The following is a 24,351-nucleotide window of genomic DNA, read 5'->3' as shown; positions in this document are numbered from 1 at the left end:
TAGTTTAACATGTAAGTTCTTAATATTGCTGAAAGTGAAAGGAAGGCTTTTTATTTATTTATTTATTTAAAAAAAAAAAAAAGGAAAGAAAGGCTGAGTGATACTTTGGAGACTTGCCTTAATTTCTTGTCTTCTGCAAGGTCATGTCTTTAGTTGAACGAGTTTAAACCAGAGGTGGTCACCCATTGTTGCTTCTCACTTCTCAGTCTTTCTTTTGACAAGTTAGGAGTTTTTCTTCCCCCTCAAAATGCTGAGCAATCATTATTGTGACTGAAATCACTGAAAACTCAGTTTGATTAAAAATCGTATTATTTTATAACAATATAATATATATATAATATAATATATATAATATATATTGTTATATTATTGTTAAAATCATATTATCTGAAAAAATAAGTGTTATGTCTAGTATTGGAAACCCAAAATATTTGAGTACATTAAGCATTAATCTCTGAGTCCCCATTTCTTGTTCATAACAGTTTCTTTTTTTTTTTTTTAACTTCTGTGATAAATTATCTGTGTGAGCAATGTCTATACCATAATGATCATGACCAAAGGATAAATGAGGATCAGAGTTATGTTAGGTTTTCCTTTTTGAGTTAATACTTTTCGTAAGCAGCTCGTCTGCTCAGTCAGAATTATCTGGTGCATTGCTTTAGTTGATGTTCCGTCTGTTAGAAACAGATTTCAAACTGGAGTTCAGGTTATTAAGTGATAGCGTAAAACCGAGACCCTGTTGATTTTTTTTTTAAACATTTTTTTAGGAGCTAAAAAGGTAGTCTTCTGTTATCTCCTCTGTCACTTGAACTAACAGAGTAGGTAATTGCTTTAGGAAGCTGCATTTTCTTTGTCAACAGGCATTCGCTTTTGGAAGGGGAGGGAAAAGATGAATAGAATACTTCAGTGGATTTCACAGGTACCTTGAGGTACATAAAGGAAGCCTAAAAAGTCACATTTAAGATTCTGAAGAAGAGTTAAAGATGTTGTTCTGTCCCAGTCCTGTTTTGTTTTGTCCTGGTTACCTAAACTGGATCCTTTTCTTTTTGCTGAATTATTCCTCTCTAGGCTTTTTATTCAGTTTCTATTTTATGTTTTTCTCCTCTCCAACCCACTGTTGCTGCAATTAGGATCCTGATATTTTTCTGTCTGGTGGTCTGTTTTCTTTCTTCTTTTTGGTAGATAAAGGTTTGCATGTTCCTCTATCTTTACCTGAATCCCACAGCTGGGGAGGTAAAGGAGATGGGACACAGCATATCTGGTTTCAAGGAATAGATTGTCATTTTGAATGCCACTAGTTGAATGTATGTATATGCTTGTTTGCTTTGTGTATGTGTGCTTCATTAAACAGTGATACTGAGGGGCCTTGCTCAGCGGTAGTGGAATCTACAGTTCACCAGATGTATTAATGATAATGAGTGGCTTCTTCTAATGCAACTGCATATACATTTTGTTTGCACAGAAGTACTTATCTATAGCAGAAAAGTCTCTTGTCAGAAATTTCAGGTTTGCATTATCAACTTGTTGTCACTACGTGATTTCAGAGAAAATGTCAGACTTAATAGTTCTTTTGTTTCATAAAATATTTAACAGACATGGCTGCTCAGGCTGAAACAAATATTTGATGTGAAGAACTGGACAAATGCAGTGTTGTCAATTTCATCTCTGTATAGCCTGATGAGTCACTAGCTGTATTAGGAAGTTTTGTTAAGTAACATTTTAACCTTTTTCAGATTCTTAATGTAAACATTTTTTCCTCTTCTATAAAGGCATACCTGTAGCTGGCCATATAAAAGATTGTGGGATTTTGTTATTACATTAAAAATGTATGCAAAGCTTTCTCTTCTCCTTTTTCTTAGTTTGTATCTGAGTCTGTCATAAAAATGCTCCAGTTTCTGTAGTGATGGGTTGATAATGATCCTCTGTACAGTTTTTTTATGGCATAACTGGAAATTTCTATGAAAGAACTTACACTCCAGTATTAATTACATTTAAGCTTTATTTTACTTGTTGCTACTGTGATGTGTTTTGCTAGGTTTAAATTTCAGAAACAGAGTTAATTTTTGAATGCGTCTTCATGTTTGTTTTTTGTTTTTATTTCTTGCTTTAGTATCTGAAGTCCATATATCTCGGAATGTTTCTCCTGATGTTCTTCTGGAGCACTCTGTGCCTTCATCCTGCCTGGTTCCTCCTGACTCATTCACTTTATCAAATGATAATGTGGCAACAGCTAGTCAAACAGCCAATGTTATAAACCCAGCTGTACTTAAAGAACAGGTAAAGCAGCAATTTTTGTTTCAATATGGAAACTTTATGTATTAAATATCTTGGCATTGTATCTTTTTTTGTGCAAAATTAGATTAATTATGTTTTAAGAACAAAAGCTGTCCTTTGGATGATTTCTGTGAGTTAGACTCTGAAGTAAAATAATTTTCGTTTCTTTAGGAGTGTGGAGTGTAAGCAAATGGTGTTTAAATCCTCTGACTGGGAGACACTGTACTACTTTGGTGTGGACTGCAAGAGAGAAGTGTGTTTAAGAGCTATTAAAATGTTAAAGACATGCTGATAGTGTCAGGGATGAATGTCGGAAACAATAGAAGAAAGGTTATTTTATTGCTGCTAAACCTGTAAAGATTACAGAATTGTCATAATTTTATGTTTTTTTCAAGTGGTTTTAGTATTAGAGAATTATCACTTTTTTTTTTCCTTAATTGGAATTAATTTTATTTTTATTCTTTTATATTCAGAGAATCAGAATACTGGGATGCTTTCCACTAGATCAGGTTGTCCAAAGCCCCACCCATCCAGGCCTTGAACCCTTTCAGGAGTGGGACGTTGACAGCTTCTCTGAGCAACCTGTTCCAGTGCCTCACTACACTCATAGCAAATAATTTCTTCTGAATATCTAATCTAAATCTACCCTCTTTTAGTCTAAAACAATTACCCCTTGTCCTATTGCTACGCTCACTGATAAAGAGCCTCTCCTCATCTTTCTTCTAGGCCCTCTTTAGGTACTGGATGGCTGCTATAAGGCCTCTTGGGAGCCTTCTCTTCTCCAAGTTGAACAACTCCAGCTCTCTCAGCCTGTCTTCATTAGCAGAGGTACTCCAACCCTCTGATCATCTTTGTGGCTCTCCTCTGGACTTGCTTCAATATGTCCATGTCCTTCTTATCTTTGGGGACCCAGAGCTGAACGCAATACTTAGGTGGGGTCTCATAAGAGCAGAGTAGAGAAGGACAATCACCTCCCTTGACCTGATGGCCACGCTTCTTCTTTTCATGCAGCCTAGGATATGGTTGGTCTTCAGGTGCAGGACCTTGCACTTGGCCTTGTTGAACTTCATGAGGTTTGCATGGACCCACCTCTCAAGCCTGCCAAGGTCCCCATGGATGGCATCCCTTCCCTACAGTGTGTTAACTGCACTGCTCAGCCTGGTGTCATCTGCAAAATTCCTGAGGGTGCACTTAATCCCACTGTCCATGTCACTGACAAAGACATTAAATAATCACAGCTACAATACAGAACACTGAGGATCATCACTCATTACTGGTCTCCACCTGGATGTTGAGCTGTTGACTGTAACTCTTTGAATGTGACCAGCCAGCCAATTTCTTATTCACTGAGTGGTCCATCTGTCAAGTCCATGTCCCTCTAATTTAGAAGCAAGGATGTTGTGCAGGACAGTGTCAAATGCTTTGCACAGGTCCAGGTAGATGATGTCAGTTGCTCTTCCCTTTTTGACCTGTGCTGTAACCCCACTGTAGAAGGCCACCAGATTTGTCAGGCATAATTTGCCCGTAGTGAAGCTTTGTTGGCTGTCACTAATCACTTCTTTGTTTTCCAAGTGCCGTAGTATAATTTCCAGGAGAATCTGCCACCATGGTTTTGAGAAATATTGTATATAGTGTTATTTTTTTCAGTTCTGTTTTTTTCCTGCATGAGTTTAAAGATTGTGGCAGATCACAAAACTAAAAAAAAAAAAAAAAAGTCTTAATTGTCATCTTGATCTCCATTTGTAGCTGAAATTCTGCTGAGAATTGATGCAGCTTTCTTTTTTTTTTTTTTTTTTTTTTTTTCTGATGCCAGATAGGGTAATTTTCTGCCTTAAGCTCTTCATCTACCTCCCTGGCAGTGTTTTGATCAGCCAATTACTATTGCAAGCAGGATGATGAAAATATGCTTTTTTTCAGCCACAACAGATCCAACTTTTGGTTTCAGCTAACAGTGAAATATGAATGATCTGTATCCTTTCTGTCTGATCTAGGCCAAAATCTTTAGCTTTTACCTCTATTCTCTGGAAAGAGCACTTTAGATATTCCAGCATACTAAGGCTTAGGTGCATTTTTTTAAGCTAAGAAATATCTGATAGGGTAGTGTGAATGAAAATATATAATATGCTTTGCTACTTCTGAATAATCATTCTGAAATTCTGTTTTCAGGCTTTTTTTAGTTTTTATTTGTTCTGGACAGACCCATGCTTCCAAAAAACAATTTGCTGTCTTTTTAATGTAGGAAATAATACAAACTAAAGAATACAACATTATGAAGCATTTCTAAGGAGAGAAGAAAAGTTGATAAGTCTCTTAACATTATCTTGAAATGGAGGTCAGACTTTGCTCGTCTGAATAAGACTAAAGGAGGGTGGTGGGCATAAAACTATAATAAAGTATTCTTTTGCCTGTTGGAGGATGTTAAGAGAACTGTATTTTTCTATAACTCTGTCTTCAACACCTCTTGAAATTTTATATTAAACTTCACCTTTGCAAGGTCCAATGTCACCATTTTTGCAAGCGCCAGTCTTAAGACTGATGTATTACTCAGAAGTAGGATTAGCACACTGAGCTTCTCTTTGTTTCTGATAGAAGTGAAATTGAGAGCACAAACTGCAGTTTTCTTTGTCTGCTTTATCTACTGGATCTTGTGCATCTATGTACAGTCAAGATCTCTGTTCACAGAATCACAGAATCATCTAGGTTGGAAGAGACCTCCAAGATCACCTAGTCCAACCTCTGACCTAACACTAACAAGTCATCCGCTAAACCATATCACTAAGCTCTAAATCTAAACGTCTTTTAAAGACCTCCAGGGATGGTGACTCAACCACTTCCCTGGGCAGCCCATTCCAATGCCTAACAACCCTTTCAGTAAAGAAGTTCTTCCTAATATCCAACCTAAACCTCCCCTGGCACAACCATAGCCCATTCCCCCTCATCCTGTCACTGAGCACGTGGGAGAATAGACTAATCCCCACCTTGCTACAGCCTCCTTTAAGGTACCTATAGAGTGCAATAAGGTCTCCCCTGAGCCTCGTCTTCTCCAGGCTGAACAATCCCAGCTCCCTCAGCTGCTCCTCGGAAGATGTGTTCTCCAGACCGCTCACCAGCTTCATTGCCCTTTTCTGGACTCTCTCGAGCACCTCCATGTCCTTCTTGTAGCGAGGGGCCCAAAACTGAACACAGTACTCGAGGTGCGGCCTCACCAGAGCCGAGTACAGGGGGACAATCACCTCCCTAGACCTGCTGGCCACACTGCTTCTTTTACAAGCCAGGATGCTGTTGGCCTTCTTGGCCACCTGAGCACACTGCTGGCTCATATTCAGTAGACTATCAACCAATACTCCCAGGTCCTTCTCTGCCAGGCAGCTTTCTAACCACTCATCTCTGAGCCTGTAGTGCTGCTTGGGGTTGTTGTGCCCCAGGTGCAGGACCTGGCACTTGGCCTTGTTGAACTTCGTACGGTTGGCCTCAGCCCATTGGTCCATCCAGATCCTATCCTCCTATCCTTCTGCAGAGCCTTCCTACCCTCGAGCAGATCGACACATCCACCTAACTTGGTGTCGTCTGCAAAATTACTGAGGGTGCACTCGATCCCCTCATCCAGATCATCAATAAAGATATTAAAGAGAACTGGCCCCAGTACTGAGCCCTGTAATTTTGTTTGTTTTCTTTTGAATCTAGATATGCTTATTCAGTAACCAAAAAGTCAATTATTTGAAGGTCTGTTTTGAATAAAAGGTGTTAGGGGAATGAATTAAGTCATATCAGTCAATTGTGTCTTAAAAAAACATACTGAGATGTTTCTTTTACCATCCCTCCCCGAATCTCAAGTGCTGTTGGCTTTCAAAAAGCTAGAATAAAAATGGCAGTTGAAGTTAATTTACCATCTCTTTTCTTTGAAGTTTCTTTGTTGCTATATAAACAAGTAATGTTTATTTAATTTGGGGGGGGGGCAACTTGAATTTCTGTTAATCATAATACAAAATACTTTAAATTTCACCTGATTTATTTTTGTACTTTGCTTAAAATACAGTCTTGTTTATGTTCCATCTGTTTTCCGTTGTATATTCAAGAAGCCTGTTTCAATTTCTGTACTTGTACAATTTACTGAAATAGTATTAACTGTTGTAGACATGTCCTGATTACTCTTATTCTCTTAGTCAAGCCCCAGTATATTCATTTCAGAAAAAAATAAATCTGTTTTATAAATCTGTTTTTTAATTGGAATCCTTTTTAATCACTTCCCTTACCATGGCTGCTGTTTGTAGTCTGCATTGGGCAAAAATGTAAGCGTGACTAATCCAAGGAGAGTTTATTTCGCTGTAAGTCTGAGTCTTTGAGACCAGTGATTTGTTTCATTTTTGTCCCTTTCTCACCTCTCTTTAGTATTTTGACCTCATTCAGATCTGAGATATCTAATATCCTCCTTCTTAAGCCTTCTCCAAATTATTTCTTGAAAAGCTGTGGAGGAAATTGGAAGGATTGATCCGAATGCTGGTAGAATTACTAGCTACTGTTCTGTTGTTGGACTTTTCTTCTTGGCCAGCACATAGAACACGTGTTCATGGCTAACTTCAGCGAATTGTGGTTACAAATAAATAACCTTAGTGTTTATAGTTTTTAAATCTACAATTTCATTTGGAAATAAAATTTGACTTGAATGTTAAATTCCCTTTTACTATCTCCTTTAGAATCAAGTAGATATTCAAGTTGCCTCTTTGAATTTAAATGAAGACTTATCCTTAGTCACATCAGCCATTGGTACAGATGATGATGAGACAAGGAGAAAAAACGAATTGAAGAGCTGTCTTCAACAAACTGTAGCAAACCTAGAAACCAAGCTTTGCACTGCTGAAGAAGAAAAAATAAAAACAAAAAAGGTATGACTGTTTTTTCATATAAATATTTGACATTTATATGGAATTTAAGTATAGTTTGAGCTGTCAGATTTATAGATTTGTTTTGGGAGAAATTAGGCAAATTTAAAAGAAATTATCCAAATTCAGCAAAAATACTTTTTCTTCATGTCAGATCTTTTGCAATGAGCCTTAAGTTTTAGGAAAAAAATGATTCCCCCCCATTTTTTCTTTTAAGATATAGAGAAAGATAAGATATCTCAGCATAAAGCTATGTAGTTAGTATTTATAGTGGCTCGCCCGTGTTTTGGGAGTGAGCATGCGGTCACTGAAGTTGAAAGTTGATAGCCTTTGGCTATCTATATGAACATAATATGTAATACTTCCTCCCCTCCCTCCTCCAGGAGTGCTGGTAACTAAATTCTTCATATTGCTTCCACAACGAATATGGTATAGTCCTACACCAAGTAGGACTACGCGTGTAGTTATGCATCTAAGCTAGTCAGAGGTCAATGAGACGCTGGAAAGTAAGAAGGTTTAATTTCTTGTATTCTTAATGCTGTTCATTGATAGCTATCAAGATGTGCTAGGGATGAAGGAAATGGATTGTTGGAAATGAACATGAGTATGGGGATGAGCCAAGAATGGGAAGGCCTGGAGTGGATTGATATTTCTAGGAGTTAAGTATGGAAGAAGGTTGGTAAGGTATAAGTCTATAAGCATAGACTTTAAGAATAGATACTGAGAGCTGGGCTGTAAATGAAGAAGAGTTGAAAAATCTGTTTCTGTCCCTACAGTTGAATCAGACTTTGAATATCAGGAACTGTTCTTATTTCATCCAAAAGCAGGACTGAACTAAACATACCTGCTCCTTTTGTCCTCCTTCTGACCCTTTCCGTTTTGCTTTTTGTTTGAATAGCTGTACAGTGATCTGGCAGGTTTCTGAAATGGCTTCTTGCAGGGCTCCAAAAATAGTTGCTTTTGAGCAACTGAAAAGGTGCTAGCAGCTTGCCTGTAGGAATTGGTTTGGTAGGAGCAACATCTGCATGTAAAACTCTTTAGCCCTTTCTACAGCAAATAATTTTGGAGTTTAGTCAGTAGGGTCATTCTCCTTCCTCTCTCTTGGCTCTTGCAGGGGGGATACTAGCACAGGATGTTAAAATTCTAGTAATTCTGGAGCTGTAGGTAGAGATCATTAGGGCTGTATGGAACAGGATTTCTGCCTTTGGAGAGAAAATATTTTCTAAAAGTGTGTTTAATAGGCTTTTCAAATGCATAAAGCCGGCAGCCATTAAAAATATGAAAATATTTGACTTCAAATACCTTATGCTTCTCAAAATTGCAGTTTTTGTTATGAAGTTATGATAGGAAATGGCGTATCTTCAGAAATGAAACTAGTTGGAATGATGACCTGAATCTGTATTTTCACAATTCAAAAATGTTCGTAATTTTCCATATTTTATTTTCTAACCTTTGTAGGAATTAGAATATTTACTGGAAAAAAATAGTATTCTAGAAATGAATTTCTTGAAGGAAAAAAAAGAAAAGCTACTTAAATATCAAGATCATTACAAGATGATCCAGGTAATTTCATTTCATTTCTTGTAGTATCTTGCTGTGTTCAGGGATATTTTGTGTGAAGTATGTTTCTGTTCAACAATTCCTCTGGTAAGTATCTTCAGGCCTGCTCCAGAGCTTTTTGAATTTGAAGAATTTTAAGGGTCTTCAAATCAGCCTGATTTTGACATTAGCAGGAATATAGATTTAATAGTCTGCATCACTGTCTCTCAAATTGCATAACTGTAGTATGATCAATTTCATAGAACACATTAAAATAAAACCACCAATTTGCCAAATAGATGCATATTTAACACTGTCTTATGCTCTAGAGTAGTTATGGCCCCTTACTTGGAAAATATTAGCTGACTTCAATATTAGTGGAGTAGTTTGTGTTACATAACAACAAAACTGGAAAATATAATTAGATGCTAGAAAATGGAATTAAAATTGCTTCCATCACAAACATCGAGATCATTAAATACACGCTTGATGTCTCACATATACAAAATTTTTCCGTTTTACTTCCTAGAATTTACGGTAACCTATTTTTTTTTGTGTGTATGTGTGTAACATCCTACTCAAATGTTTGCTAGCTATGTTATAAAACATGTTGCCTAAAAACCTTCTGATTTATGGAGTATCAGATTGGCTAAAGGAAATCATAAACTCTTGACATTTTAATTAGTGGATCTTATTTTTTTAATTTTTTTTTAATTACTTTAAAGTATTTTAACAGTACTCTTCATGCAGAAATATTTAAGTAGTGGAAATGTTACTTAGAATCATAGAATCATTAAGGTTGGAAGAGACCTCCAAGATCATCTGGTCCAACCAACCCCCCTACCACCAATATCATCCACTGTCCAACCTTTCCTTAAACACCCCCCTTAGGTTTGCAAATGTCCACCTGTCACTTATACCTCTTTGTTAGACTCTACAGTTTTCAAGAATGCTAGACGAAAGGGTCATAACCTTTAACTTTGTAGAAAATATCATGCGTTTCCTCTTGTTTTCTGTATATAGTCAAAATCAAATCAGAGAAAAAATGTCATGCTTCTAAGAGCTAAGAGTTAAAATTATTTTCATGAAATGAATATTGTGTGCCTTCTTTTAATACAGCTTTTAATGCCAATTACTTTTGCCTTTCTCCCTTAGCTTCTACAATACCAGGGCCAACACCTGTGGCCACACACTGAGTAAACTTGGCAGATACAGAATACAGATGTCCATCTCACTGGCATTTCTTTTTCAAGTAGAAACAGCTGACTATTAGCTCTTACTTGAAAAGCTTAAAAGCAGACTTTTGACTCTGGTATAGTTTTGGAAACTTTCAGGATAAGACTTTTAACGTAAATAATTCTGATGCCCTATACTATAGATGTGCATTGACTTCATTCCTTTTATATGAAGTTTTTGTTCTAATGTTTGGCTGTGACAATTGTCGTATAAGATGGGTCTAATATGTACTATAAGTGAACATGCATTATTTCATGGTACTTTATATTCAATAATTGACTGTTAATCACAAGTGCCGGAAGTCAGTTAATTAGTAAATCTATTCTCAAAAGCTGATTTGGAGGTAACATAGCCAAAAAGTCAGTGAGATCTTTAAACCAGTGTTGTGGTTTAACCCGGCCGGCAGCTAAACACCACACAGCCGTTCGCTCACCCTCCCCCCTCCCTCTCTGGGATGGGGGAGAGAAATGGGAAAGTAAAGCCTGTGAGCTGAGATAAAGACAGTTTATTAAGACAAGAAAATAATAATAACAATAATAATAATAATAATGATGATAATAGTATTAATAATAATAATGTGTACGAAACAAGTGATGCACAATGCAATTGCTCACCACGCGCTGACCGATGCCCAGCCTATCCCCGAGCAGCCGGCCCCCCCACCCCGGCCAGCCACCCCTATATATTGTTTAGCATGACGTCAGATGGTATGGAATACCCCTTTGGCCAGTTTGGGTCAACTGTCCTGGGTCTGTCCCCTCCCAGCTCCTGCTGCACCCCTAGCCTGCTTGCTGGCAGGACAGAGTGAGAAGCTGAAAAGTCCTTGGCTTGGTGTAAGCACTGCTCTGCAACAATTAAAACATCAGCATGTTATCAGCTCTCTTCTCATCCTAATCCAAAACATAGCACCCTACCAGCTGCTAGGAGGAAAATTAACTCTGTCCTAACTGAAACCAGGACAACCAGGTAATATTTAGATTAAACTTTCCTCTTTTGTGAGTTTATTGTTTTAAGTTCTGAGAAGATTTTATTAATCTGACTTTGTCAATTAAGTCAGTTATTCTTATTTTATAAGCTTTATGGATTCTGAGGTCTGGCCTGGAATGACTTGGATTGATAAGAGATATTTCACATTGTTAGTCCCAGCTTAAGTATTCCCTGCTGATCCAGATAATGCTTTTTTTTTTTGTCACAAAATTGTCTAAATAAAATATGCTTTTAGGCTTTTTGATGATATTAATACAAACATTTTGAAAGATGAGATAAAGAGCATAAAGCATATACATATGTTTTCTCTGAGTTGGGTTAGCATGCTAATGAAGTGAATTGTGCTTTGCAATAGTCATAAAATTCTTCATAACTCTGAAAAAAACCTTACAGTTGCTCTGGCAATGCTGAAAATGGAAGAATTGAAGGGGAGTGATAATTGCTGCTCCTAATCATGGGGACCGGCATTCAGAGTCCTTGGTATAGTGCTAGTGCTTCACCAGTTGATGATGATAATGGAGTGTTTCCGCATTTTTGCGTGTGAAAGACAAGTAATAAGTTCTGTTTCATCTAAATAAAGTCAATATTAAAAAAATCAAGATTGAACAGAGCACGTAATATTTTTCCATTTTAATGTTGTTTCCGTATGTTACTACAACAACCAGAGACAGTAAAGGGGCGGTTGTGGGTTCATAAATAGAATAAGCAAATTGGTATTAACTAGTATTATAGATTCATTTTAATATTTAATGTAATGGTCTCTTTGAGATATTGAACTCATGCAAGTTGGTAAAATTAGAATTATGATTCCCACACTCCTTGTAATTTCTTACTTATATAGGCAGGAACAAAACAGGCACAAATGTATGTCTGACTTTTTTTCGTTTTTGATCACATGGTCATAAGTATATTCATTTTATTTTTTTATCACCTCTGCTCCTCACTAAATAGGAGGTGCTGCATATTTTCAAGACATTCAGTGATAGGAGGCAATATGTTTTTTGACCATAATGCCAAATTAAGCCACTCTAATCCTGCAAATCTAAAATTTTGTGGCAGACTCATTGCAATATGTTGCAGAAATGAATAAATGCTACATTCTAAAACTACAAAAGAAATTTATAATATAGTGAGGGAAAAATGTTAAAGTAAATGCTTGTGTTAGTAGATGACATTCTCTAATTTGCAGATCAGAAGGGGAACATTCAGTTTGAGAAGAGAAAATAGTGCCTGGGTTCTAGCGTTCTGAGTGGGACCTTGATTCTTTGGATAGATTGTTTAGTTGATAAGACTTACAATGTTTGGTCTATCTGCAGACAGCAGTTGTTGATGATTCACTGAGAACTGCTGATTTACCACATGGTTTTATTTGAAGTAATACTGCATTGCTGTTGGAAAATTTTAGTTGCGTTGTAGTTATATACATTTTTTCCCATCATCAACCCTTTCTGGAAGTTAAGCAGGCTTTTTTTTTTTTTTTTTTCATAGCACAACGTAGTTGATGTGGTGTGATTTTCTTTTTGAAACAGACACTTTTTCTTTTGGCTACTGACATCTATTCTTCTAACTTAACAAATCCGTAGTTCTTCTGAAAGTAGTGAAGATGTTTTTGTGTGGAATCCTTTGTTTCTTTTTTCCCTTTTTGTTTAGGAAACATATTTGCAATTTTTAATTAAAAAAAAAGTGTCTTTTTGCTTATTTTATTTAACAATATTCTTATTGTTGCAGAAGGTTATGATTTAAAAATTAATTAGTTTAGTACTATGATTTTGTTTTGACTTGATGTTCTTGTGTCTAAAGAAGTAATTCAGATGGATTCCTTAAATGATGTTTTAGAAAGGTAAGAGAGGAAGATTATACTGAAGAAAACTGTAACATCAGTACATAATGATCCAAAGGTCGTGAACTAACTCATAGCTAGAATTAAATTGCATGGTAATATAAGTGTAATCATTGCTGTTATTAGATGTTTCATCTATTTATTTCTGTAGCTTTTTTATGTTTGGGTGGTTCTTTCCATTAAGTTCCCACTAAATGTAATATTTAAATTATAAAGCTTCAAATTATTAGTAAAAGACTTTAAGTGTAATTAAGTAAAGACAATAAATGATAAATTTGAGATTTTGGGCTAGTTTCTTCCCTCATAATTCTGAAAGACGAGTTTATTTTTATTCTGATTAATTTTGTTTTCCTTATATATTGGACCCATATAGCATGCTCCCTCATGTAGAATAAAATGCTTAATTGTCTCTTTCCTTGCTTTTGGAGATGATGCTTCAAAACCTTAAAATGTTTCATTTATATGTACCTTAGAAATATTATGTTCATGCTAGATTCATCATAGATTGATGCCTTTAGATTAAGTAAAATTTTATAAACAGTGATTTTGATCTATACAAATCTCAAAACTCGCACCCAATACATGTAAAAATTTGTATTCGTAAGATATTGAAAAAGGAATGTTAAGTAATGTGGCTTATTGTGATGCTGCCTAATTTTGTGTGTATGGATACTTCTGCTTTTCCTCTTTCTGTTAGTATTTAAAATGATTTGCCTTACCTTAACCCCCTTAAAATCTTTGTGTTTAGATGCAAGCGATATCATAGTAATCTATTAATTAAATAAAAGACTGAATAAGTAAATACTAGCCTTGGTGGTTACATGCTAAACTTTCTATCGTAATAATATTAAAACTATGAAGTTATATTATGTTAGCTGTATTAGAAAGTATCGCTTGGAGGAGTGTTTCCGAGAACAAAAGAATAATTTCATTTTCACAATTGACAATGGCAGAATTGTTTTGCAATGATGACAGAAGGTTTTTCAGAGATAAGTTAGGATGTCAGTAGCTGACAAGGGTAAAGCAAGACCACAGCATTCTGTGTGTCTTGTAGTCTGAATGTTCATTGGTGTCCTGCAGAGGGGAGGAGGACAGCAGTTAAATGAGAATACAAGGTATTAATAGGGATTGAGGAGTGGGAAATTAATCATAGATAACACTTCTCTTCACTGCTCCTAATGTGAAGCGAGGGGGTGGGGTTGCCCTTTATGTGAGGGAGCAATTAGAGTGTACCCAGCTCCACCTGGGAGAGGGTGAAGGACAAGTGGAGAGCTTGTGGGTGAGATTTAAGGGGTGGGCTGGTATGGGAGACACTTGTGGGGGTGTACTACAGGTCACCAGATCAGGAGGACGTGGTCAATGAGGCCTTCTACAAACAGCTGGTAGTAGCCTCAAGATCACGGGCGCTGGTTCTCACAGGGGACTTCAATTATCCAGACATCTGTTGGGTAAGCAACTCGGCCAGGCACGAGCAGTCCAAACAGTTCCTTCAATGCATTGAAGACAATTTTCTGATGCAGGTGGTGGAGGAGCTGACGAGGAGGGGGGTGCTTCTGGACCTTGTCCTTACCAACAGGGATGGGCTTGTTAGGGATGTGGAGGTTGGGGGCAGCTTGGGATGCAGCGACCATGAGATGGTGGAGTTCAAGATGGAACTTGGTGGAAGAAGTAAGGCTAAAAGCAGGATTGCTACCCTGGACTTCCGAAGAGCCAACTTTGACCTCTTCCAGGACCTGCTTGGGAGTATCTCATGGGCTAGGTTGGTAGAAGGCAAGGGTGCTTGTGAGAGCTGGGCTACATTTAAACAGCACTTCTTTCAAGCTCAGGATCGGTGCATCCCTAAGAGTAGGAAATCGGGGAAGGGGGGCAGGAAACCTGCGTGGATGAGCAAGGAGCTAATCGATAAGATCAAAAGGAAGAGGAAGGTCTATGAAATGTGGAAAAGGGACCTGTCCTCTTGGAAGGAGTATAGAAGTGTTGTCAGGGCCTGCAGGGACGTGACGAGGAAGGCTAAAGCCCACCTAGAGATGAGGCTTGCAAAAGAGATAAAAGATAATAAGAAGGGTTTTTTAAGTATGTAAACAGTAAAAGGAAGACTAGGGATAATGTAGGTCCCTTGCTGAATGAGGGGGGTGTCCTGGTAACGAGAGACGCCGAGAAAGCGGAGATACTGAATACTTTCTTTGCTTCGGTCTTTGCTTCAAGGACTCCTCCCCGGGACTCCTCGACCCTGGCAGGAGGAGAAAGGGGCTGGGAAATGGAGGGCTGCCCCGTGGTTGACCCAAGGGTAGTTGGGGAGCGCCTGAGTGGGCTCAGCGCACACAAATCCATGGACCCCGATGGGATGCATCCACGTGTGCTAAGGGAGTTGGCAGAGGTGATCGCCGAACTGCTCTCTATCATCTTTGAAAGGTCCTGGAGAACAGGAGAGGTGCTGAAGACTGGAGGATAGCCAATGTCACTCCGGTCTTCAAGAAGGGCAAGAAGGAGGATCTGGGAAACTACAGGCCAGTCAGTCTCACCTCTGTCCCTGGAAAGGTGTTGGAACAGCTTGTTCTGGATGTCATCTCCAAGCAATTGGAAGAGAAGAATGTTATGAGGAGTAGTCAGCATGGATTCACCAAGGGCAAGTCATGCTTGACCAACTTCGTTGCCTTCTATGATGGCATCACCAGCTGGGTAGATGGGGGCAGATCAGTGGATGTCATCTACCTTGACTTTAGCAAGGCTTTTGATACTGTCTCCCATGACATCCTGATAGCAAAGCTGAAAAAGTGTGGGATAGAGGAGTGGACAGTAAGGTGGGTTGAGAACTGGCTGACTGGCTGAGCTGAGAGGGTGGTGATCGGGGACACAGAGTCTGGCTGGAGACCTGTGACTAGCGGTGTTCCCCAGGGGTTGGTGCTGGGTCCAGTTTTGTTCAACATCTTCATCGATGACCTTGATGAGGGAATAGTGTCTGCCCTCAGCAAGTATGCCGATGACACGAAGCTGGGAGGAGTGGCTGACATGCCAGAAGGTTGTGCCACCATTCAGCGAGACCTGGACCAGCTGGAGAGATGGGTAGGAACAAACCAAATGAGGTTTAATAAGAGCAAGTGTAGAGTCCTGCACCTGGGAAGGAACAACTGGATGTATCAGTACAGGCTGGGGAACAACCTGCTGGAGAGGAGCTCTGAGGAGAAGGACCTGGGGGTCCTGGTGGACGACAGGTTGACCATGAGCCAGCAGTATGCCCTCGTGGCCGAGAGGGCCAATGGGATCCTGGCGTGCATTAAAAGGAGTGTGGCCAGCAGGTCAAGGGAGGTGATCCTCCCCCTCTACTCTGCCCTAGTCAGGCCTCACCTGGAGTACTGTGTCCAGTTCTGGGCTCCCCGGTACAAAAAAGACAGGGATCTCCTGGAAAGAGTCCAGCAGAGGGCCACAAAGATGATATGGGGCCTGGAGCATCTTCCCTATGAGGAAAGGCCGCGAGACCTGGGTCTGTTCAGCCTGGAGAAGAGAAGACTGAGAGGGGATCTCATCAATGTGTATAAATACCTTAGGTGTGGGAGACAGAGGGATTTGGCCAACCTCTTTTCAGTGGTTTGTGGGGATAGGACAAGGGGCAATGGCCACAAGATAGAGCACAGGAAGTTCCGCACCAGCATGCGAAAGAACTTCACGGTGAGGGTGACAGAGCACTGGAACAGGCTGCTTAGGGAGGTTGTGGAGTCTCCTTCTCTGGAGATATTCAAGGCCCATCTGGACGCCTACCTGGGCAGCCTGCTCTAAGGAGCCTGCTTTGGCAGGGGGGTTGGACCCAATGATCTTTCAAGGTCCTTTCCACCCCCTTCGATTCTGTGATTCTGTGATCTTGTCCAAGGGATGGTTCCTTTTCTAAGGGATCTCATCCTATAGTTGTGATGCATGTGTCTCTGATGTGGCCTCAGAATGACTGGTGTGCATAGGGTACAGATGACTGAAGGGTAACCTTTCTGGTCTGCTCCTTTCCTAAGTCACCTTCTCCTTCCAACCACCCTGCATCGTTAGATTTTTTGCCTGTTCCTTCTTGTCTGTTTTTGTTCCTACTTGTATTTCTATGCTTGCTTCTGACGTTGCTAATGGATAAAGTCAGCTGTCCTTCTTTCCGCCTTCACGTCTTCCTTTCTCATCCAGTACTGACAACTAGGGAGTAGAATTCTGCTTCTAGCATGGGTCCTTCCAGCATTTGAGAGAAGAACAAATTGGGCTTTCTAAATTGTTCAGCCAGTTTTCTTGTTGGTGCAGGCATTCTGTCTGTTTTCAGCCAGCTCAAGAACTGTGATATATGGTCCATCACCTGTCCAGATTGTGAGTAGTCTCAGTGGCTGAAACATGTCACATTAGATTTGAAATGGACATCTTTATTGAGAAATAGTCCTGTTCACATTGACAACAGGAAGGTTTCAAAGTCTGTGTATTTGGGATAAACAAAGATGATCCCAAAGAGAAAGCTTCCTATTCTGGAACACCCCAGAACTGTACTTTTAATGTGCATAAGCAACAAACATTCATTTACTAAAGTAATTTGATGAAACAATTCTGAAGTAACAGGGTGAAATGGTCATGTTTACTAATGCTAGTTGGTCATATGATTAATAAATTTTGTAATCTGTGTTGGAAGATATAACTTTCTTTGGACGCAAGTATTCCGTGTGTATTAATTCTCTGGTAAATGTAGTGTACCCCTATGCAACTAGACACGTTTTTAAGTTCTGATAAAGAGAACAGTTTTTCTGTTTTGGAGGGAAGCTCTTTGGGGGGGCTGGAGGGGAAATCAAGTGAGAGAAGATAACATCCAAGAATTTGTCTGTTGCCATTTTAAAGAACCTGAAATGATGTACAGCATGAGTCATTTTTTTCTCCAAACTTGTCCTGGTTCCAGTTAGGACAGAGTTAATGTTCCCTCATAGTAGCTGGTAGGGTGCTATGTTTTGGATTAGGATGAGAAGAGCGCTGATAACATGCTGATGTTTTAATTGTTGCAGAGCAGTGTTTACACCAGGCCAAGGACTTTTCGGCTTCTCGCTCTGTCCTGCCAGCGAGCAGGCTGGGGGTGCAGCAGGAGCTGGGAGGGGACAGACCCAGGACAGCTGACCCAAACTGGCCAAAGGGGTATTCCATACCATCTGACGTCATGCTAAACAATATATAGGGGTGGCTGGCCGGGGTGGGGGGGCCGGCTGCTCGGGAATAGGCTGGGCATCGGTCAGCGGGTGGTGAGCAATTGCATTGTGCATCACTTGTTTTCTTACACATTATTATTGTTAATACTATTACCATTATCACTATTATTATTATTATTGTTATTATTATTTTCCTGTCTTAATAAACTGTCTTTATCTCAACTCACAGGCTTCACTTTCCCGTTTCTCTCCCCCCATCCCAGAGAGGGAGGGGGGAGGGTGAGCGAACGGCTGTGTGGTGTTTAGCTGCCAGCCGGGTTAAACCACAACAAAACTGAAGTTCACCTTTGAAATTCATTTTGTGATTATTCATGCTGCAAAGGTTATCTACTTTCCAGAGAACCTGATGAAGCAGTAGCTGACAGATTTGCTTCTGATTGCAAGCTGAGTATACCTTGATAAAATGCTTTACAACAATCTGTAAACACGGTAATTGAAGAGAAGAAATTACTTGTGCTCCCTGCCCCCAACATCTCTATCTGAATTCAAAGGGAAAAGTTACTGTTTTCCTGAAACATCTGAAACATGACAGTGTATAAGAGTGCTGGGGGGGGCGGGGGGGGCGGGACTGGACCTCAACTATAGCCTGTTTTATGCTAAAGTTTCAGTTAGATTTTAATTAATTCTACCTTAACTTGAGTTCTGATAGGAAGAGGATGATGGAAAACTACAGACTCAAATGCGTTCTCAGTATGGATTGGCCATAATTAAGCTGGTCAGCTGAAATCTGAAGATATACATTCTTCTGTTACTGGGAAGTTAGGTTATGAAACAGTTCCTTTTCTTGAGCTGACTCTGAAGATTTAGGGATGACTGACATACCTACACCATGTAAACAGGGAAAATACCTTACCGTTTTGCTGTCATTCCTGTTTCTGTACTGTTGAAGTAGGTTAAACATAAATGCTTCTGTGCTTGCACATTTGCTGTGCTGAACCAGTTTAACAACTCTGATTTCAGTTTGTCCACACATAGACACTAGAAATGTCATCAATTTTAATATAATCTTCCTTGGATTTTAAATGGAAATTGAGTGTCTAATTTACATGACATACTTCACAAATCTCTTAAATTTAAAAATGTTAATGCTGTCTTGTATTTCTTAATGGAAACTGGAAACTTGCAGATAATTCAGAATCTTGGCCAGGAGTAAATAATATCCAGTGTGACTGATGCTACTTATGATTGATGTTAGTGGTAAAGCACATATGAAAGCTACTTTAATTAATTAATAAATATCAGTCTAAAAGTTAGTTGCTCACAGAAAACATTTGATGGTATTTGACAGTTAAGTTAGTTACATTTTTTGCTATCATACTTTATAGGAAGCTCTTTGCTTCCCCTGTATATTAATTACCAGTTTGAAAACTACTGTTCTAAAAATAATTGTGATAAAGTAGAAATAATCCATCTAAAAGACTTTATTTCATTCAAATCATTGCACCTGAAGAGACCTCTTGAGTCATCTAGTTGAACCTCAGATTGCTCAGCACAGTGTCCAGTTGTGTTTTGAATATCTGCACAGATGGAGTCTCCACAGTCTCAATGGGCAACCTGGTGACCACTCTCACAGTAGAAAGATTTTCTTATGTTCAAGCAGAATTTCCTGTATTTCAGGTTGTGCCCAGTGCTTATAGCTTGTCACAAGGCACTATTGAGAAGAGTCTGGCTCTTCTTCTTCGTTCCCTCCCATCAGGTATTTATACACATTAAGATCCACCTTGACTTCTTCTCCAGGCTGAATACTCCCAAGCTCTCTAAGCCTCTCATTGTATGAAAGATGCTCCAATCCCTTAATCATCTTTGCAGTTCTTTGCTGAGCTCATTCCAGTATGGTCATGTCTTGTACTGGGGTGCCTGGAACTGTGCATAGTCCTCCAGATGTGACCTCGGCAGTGTTGAGCTGAGAGGAAGTACCATCTCCCTCAGCCTGCTGGCAACACTCCTAATGCAACCCAGGATACCATTGGTCATTCTTGCTGACAGCCATGTATTGCTGAGTTGTGGTCAGCGTGTCCACCATGTCCGACAAGTTTCTTTCTCTGCAAAGCTGTTTTCCAGCCCTTTGGTCCTTGGTGTGTACTGGTTAATGCCCAGGTGCAGGACTTAGCGTTTCCTTTTGTTGAACTCCACAGAGTCCTCAAAAGGCTGAATGGCAGAATGATCAGAATGATACTCTTTCTGGTTTTGTGTCATCTACAGACTTGCTGATGGTGCACTCTACCTCATCATCTAGATCATTAAAGAAGAGTTTAGACAGTATTGGTCCCCCAGTATTGGGGTATACTAGTGCCTTGTCTGCAGGTAGACTTTGTGCCACTGATCATAACCCTCTGAGCTCAAGCATTCAGCCAGTTTGTCCACCTCACTTTCCATTTATCTAACCTGTACTTTTTGAGCTTATCTAGGAGACTGACTAAAGCCTTGCTTCAAGTTGAGATAAATAACTCAAGACAAACACCACTAACTCCTCATCCACCAAGATAGCTGTTGGTTAAGCATATTTTTTTCCTTTTTAAGTTCATACCAACTACTACCAATCACCTTCTTCTATTTCATGTGTCTGGAAATGGTTTCCAGAATCAATTACTCCATCACCTTCCTAGGGAATGAAGTGAGGCTGACAGGCCTCTTTCTAGCCCTTCCTGAAGACAGGCATGACATTTGCTTTCCTCTGGTCCTTAGAAACCTCTCGTCATTGCCATGATCTTTGAAAAATAATTAAGTAGCCTCAAAATGACATCAGTCAGCTCCCTCAGCACTTGTGGCTGCACCCAGTCACGCACCACGGACTTGATAATGTTTGTTTTGTTTTAGTGTTCCATAGTCTGATCTGCTTCCATTGAGGGTTTAAGCCCTCCTTGCTGCAGACTTTCCCTAGAGTCTTAGGGACCAGTCTTAAGACATTGAGACAAGGCATTTTTTGTGTCCTTTGCTACCAGGTCCCCCTTCCCAACTCAGCAACAGGTTTGTGTTTTTCCTAGCCTTCCTCTTGATATTAATATATTTCTGGAGTAAATTTTTTTTTGTTGTTGTTGCCCTTCACATCTCTTGCCAGGTTCAACTCTAAGTGGGCTTTGGCTTTCCTAACCCTATATCCCTATGTGCTTGGGACAGCATCTCTGTATTCCTTCTGGATCACCTGTCCCTGCTTCCACATCCTGAACACTTCCCGTGATTTTAGTGAGGAGCTCCTTGTTTATTCATGCAGGCTTCTTGCTGCCTTTGATTTCCTGCTTGTTGGGGTGGACCATTCTTGAGCTTGGAGGAGGTGATCCTTTAATAGGAATGAGCTCTCTCGGAGCCCACCTGTTTCTCATGGGATTCTTCTTAGCAGACCCCCATAAGAGACCAAAGTCTACTCGTAAAGTCCAGTGTTGTGAACCTGCTTTTTGCCCTGTTCCCTCTTCTCAAGATCCTGTACTCCACCATCTCGCGGTCATTGCAGCCAATGCTGCTGTGCATTTTTACATCCCCAAACAGAACTTCTATGTTTGTATCAGGCCCAGAGGAGCACCCAAGAGACTGACACAGTCAGCTGTGTTAGAAAGTTGTCAGCATGCTCCAAAATTCTTTGGTATTGCTTGTGCCCAGCTGTGTTGTCCTTCCAGTAGATCCTGGGATGCTTAACATTCCCCATGAGGACCAGGGCCTGCAAATGTGAGGCTTCTTCGAGATATCTGAAGAAGGCCTTATCTAGAGCAGGCAGATGCAGCCATGTCAGCTATGTTGGCCTGCCCACTAATCCTGACCCTGACAGTTCTTGACTGATCACCTCCCTCAAAACAGAGCTCTGTGCCTTCCAGCTGCTCTCTTACATCAAGGGCAACTCCTTCTTCTTGCCTTCCTGGCCTTTCCTTCCAAAAGACTGCATTTATGATTCTGAAAAATTAATTGCATTTATGATTCTGAAAACGGTGTTACACAGGAGATGGGAAACAGGTCTCAGAGGTAGGTGCTTTATGTGGCTGGAGTACTCAAAAATGTGTTTTCTTACAAAACTAATATATGACTTACATCCTGTTAAATACCATCTTCTAAGAAAATATTTAGGTTGGTTTTAGGTGCAGACATGGAGGAGACAGAATACTAATAATGAAAAATAGGTGTGAAAAAATTTATCTACTGTACCTGAAACTAAGCTTATAAATGAGATTCCTGGAAATTTTACAGGCCACAGCAAGGTTTAAAATGGAACACTGAAAAATAGAGATTTCAGAAAAGGCACTTTTACAGATAGCAATGCATCATTTTGCTGATCTGTTAAAGGTATTTATGGATGTGGCAACAATACTATGCCCACTTCTTTTTCAAGCGTGTGCCAGATACCTCACATATATTTCTCCACCTTTAAAAAAAAAAAAAATTACTCTTGTTACTTTTCCTTCAGACAATCATTTTTATCCGGTCTCTGTTAATCACTTGAATTATTTATCTTTTGGCCTGTATTTTTTTCGAGTTTTAGTGTCTTCATTACTCAAAATTATTTTTGCAGACTATGAATAAAAGGACTCTTTATTCCTTTTAGGAAAAGATTCTTCTCCCTTGCCTTGTGTTTTCTTTTTTCTTTTCTTTTCTTTTCTTTTTTTTTTCCTTCAGACTTAAATTCCTCTTTTTTGTTCAAACAAATTCTTTTTTTTTTTTTTTTTCTGAATTATTTTATTATCTTGTGGCTAGCTGGAAGAGTGGAAATTAAGACTTAGCATGGTGGATTTCTTTTAGAAATATTCTGTCTCTTATGATATTGCACTGTTAGTTAACAGCTTTGAATACCCAACTTGCCTTGCACTGTATTCAGTTAGTCATATAGCTGCCTAGCGTTTTTTCACAATCAGGTACCTCCTTTGACTGTTTGGTTTTAAAGATATACCAGGGATTGTGCTTAGACAACTTCAATTTTTCAAGGATGTAAGTAAGTAAAAACAACAACAACAACAAAATCACATTATATATATTGTTTTGAGACCAAGGTTCCTGTCTTACCATTTTAAAACTGGCCTGGCCTGTTTTATGGTGCATCATAAATTTATTTGAATGAATTGACTAATATGTTGTGTTTCTCAAGTCCATCACAGATAGTACACAAATCCATTCACAGTGAGTGTGCTCAAGATGATTCATTTTTTATCTGTTTAACCTGGGAATTCTAACTGAGACTGTTGTGAATGTCCAAAATATATTTAATTCACTGACAAATTGGAGTTCATTAACACCAATCTTATCAAGATTTTCACTAGATCTAGTGTTTGTAGAAATTGTATTTTGTTGGAAAAACATAGTGAGAATGTGCGAAATGTACTTAGAATTAAGACCTATGTAGAGTAGACCTACTGTGGTTGTTCTGTAAAAGCAATGCTTCTAGGTAGATTATCTGTTAATTGGCATGCACTTGGGAATTATTTGGTACTTGATACGCACATGTGGGGAACAATACGAAAGCAACTCCACATCTCTGGATCAACTTGAGTCCTGTTTGTATTCAGTGTAAGTTATCTGATACTATTAGTGAAATTATCGTGAGTACTTGAACATTGCTTACAATCAAAATACAAAATCTTACTAAATGTCAGTCAAAATTGTTAGATACTTTTACCAGCATTTTTGTTTTTCATGCTAATATAATTGGGAGAGATCAAGATACATAACAAACTTTAGGATATTTTTGGAACAATTTTAAAACATTGTCCTTTCCTTTATCTTTAACTGCTAAATCGTATTTGTTTCAGTGTTAATAAGTTTTGAAGGGTCACAGAATACACCTTATAATATCGGTAGAAATTTTGTTGCCTATTTTACCTATTAGACACCTTTTAATTTACTTCAAACTGTATTAAGTTTTATGTATATTGCACATTTGATTCTGAATTAGTTTAGCTGAAATAATTTGTCAAGTATTAAGTGACTGTATTTGTATAAATATATATTCTAACCTAAAATTCATATGTTGGAGGTTGATTACTATTTAACTAAGAAAAACTCACGTGACTTGCATGTCAAAATTAATTATACTAATGCATCTTTTATCCCCGTGAAACTTCCTTATTAATTATGCCTTTAAAATTTAGGCTCTTTTTGCTTAGAGTAATGCAATTGCTGTGATTTTAATATGTAGACAAAATATATGGCATCTTAATTTTAACAGAACTGTAAACTACTGCCAAGGTAGGTAAGAGGTCATTTCTGTCTAGTTCTTGATACTGAGAGAATAGTTACAGTGGTAAAATATTACTTATTGCAGTTATCACGATAGAACATAAATACAGCAATTTCATATCATCGTTTTAAAACTGCTGACTGATTATGAGAAACTTAATAAAAGAAAGTTAGGGAGATGATGAAGAAAAGACATGGTAAAAGTCATCTCTATACACCAACATAACTAGATTAC

General features: G+C 38.8%; 1 protein-coding gene across 23 annotated transcripts in view; it reads left to right on the top strand.

The window, feature by feature from the left end:
* CCDC91 (coiled-coil domain containing 91) overlaps window positions 1-24,351 on the top strand; it is a 221,690-nt gene that overhangs the window by 39,366 nt on the left and 157,973 nt on the right. For 19 of the 23 annotated variants that reach the window (XM_048052773.2, XM_048052791.2, XM_048052778.2 and 16 more), the window contains 3 exons: window positions 2,111-2,277; window positions 6,969-7,157; window positions 8,613-8,717. In XM_048052773.2, coding sequence (XP_047908730.2) covers window positions 2,111-2,277; window positions 6,969-7,157; window positions 8,613-8,717 — 461 coding nt within the window. The remainder of the gene's footprint in view (window positions 1-2,110; window positions 2,278-6,968; window positions 7,158-8,612; window positions 8,718-24,351) is intronic. The other 4 variants (XM_066999681.1, XM_066999670.1, XM_066999695.1 and 1 more) reach the window with 2 other exon arrangements.

Source organism: Anser cygnoides, chromosome 1, assembly GCF_040182565.1.
Source record: "Anser cygnoides isolate HZ-2024a breed goose chromosome 1, Taihu_goose_T2T_genome, whole genome shotgun sequence".
NCBI lineage: Eukaryota > Metazoa > Chordata > Aves > Anseriformes > Anatidae > Anser > Anser cygnoides.
The sequence above is the reverse complement of the archived record's forward strand: the minus strand, read 5'-3'. Positions and strand labels throughout refer to the sequence as shown.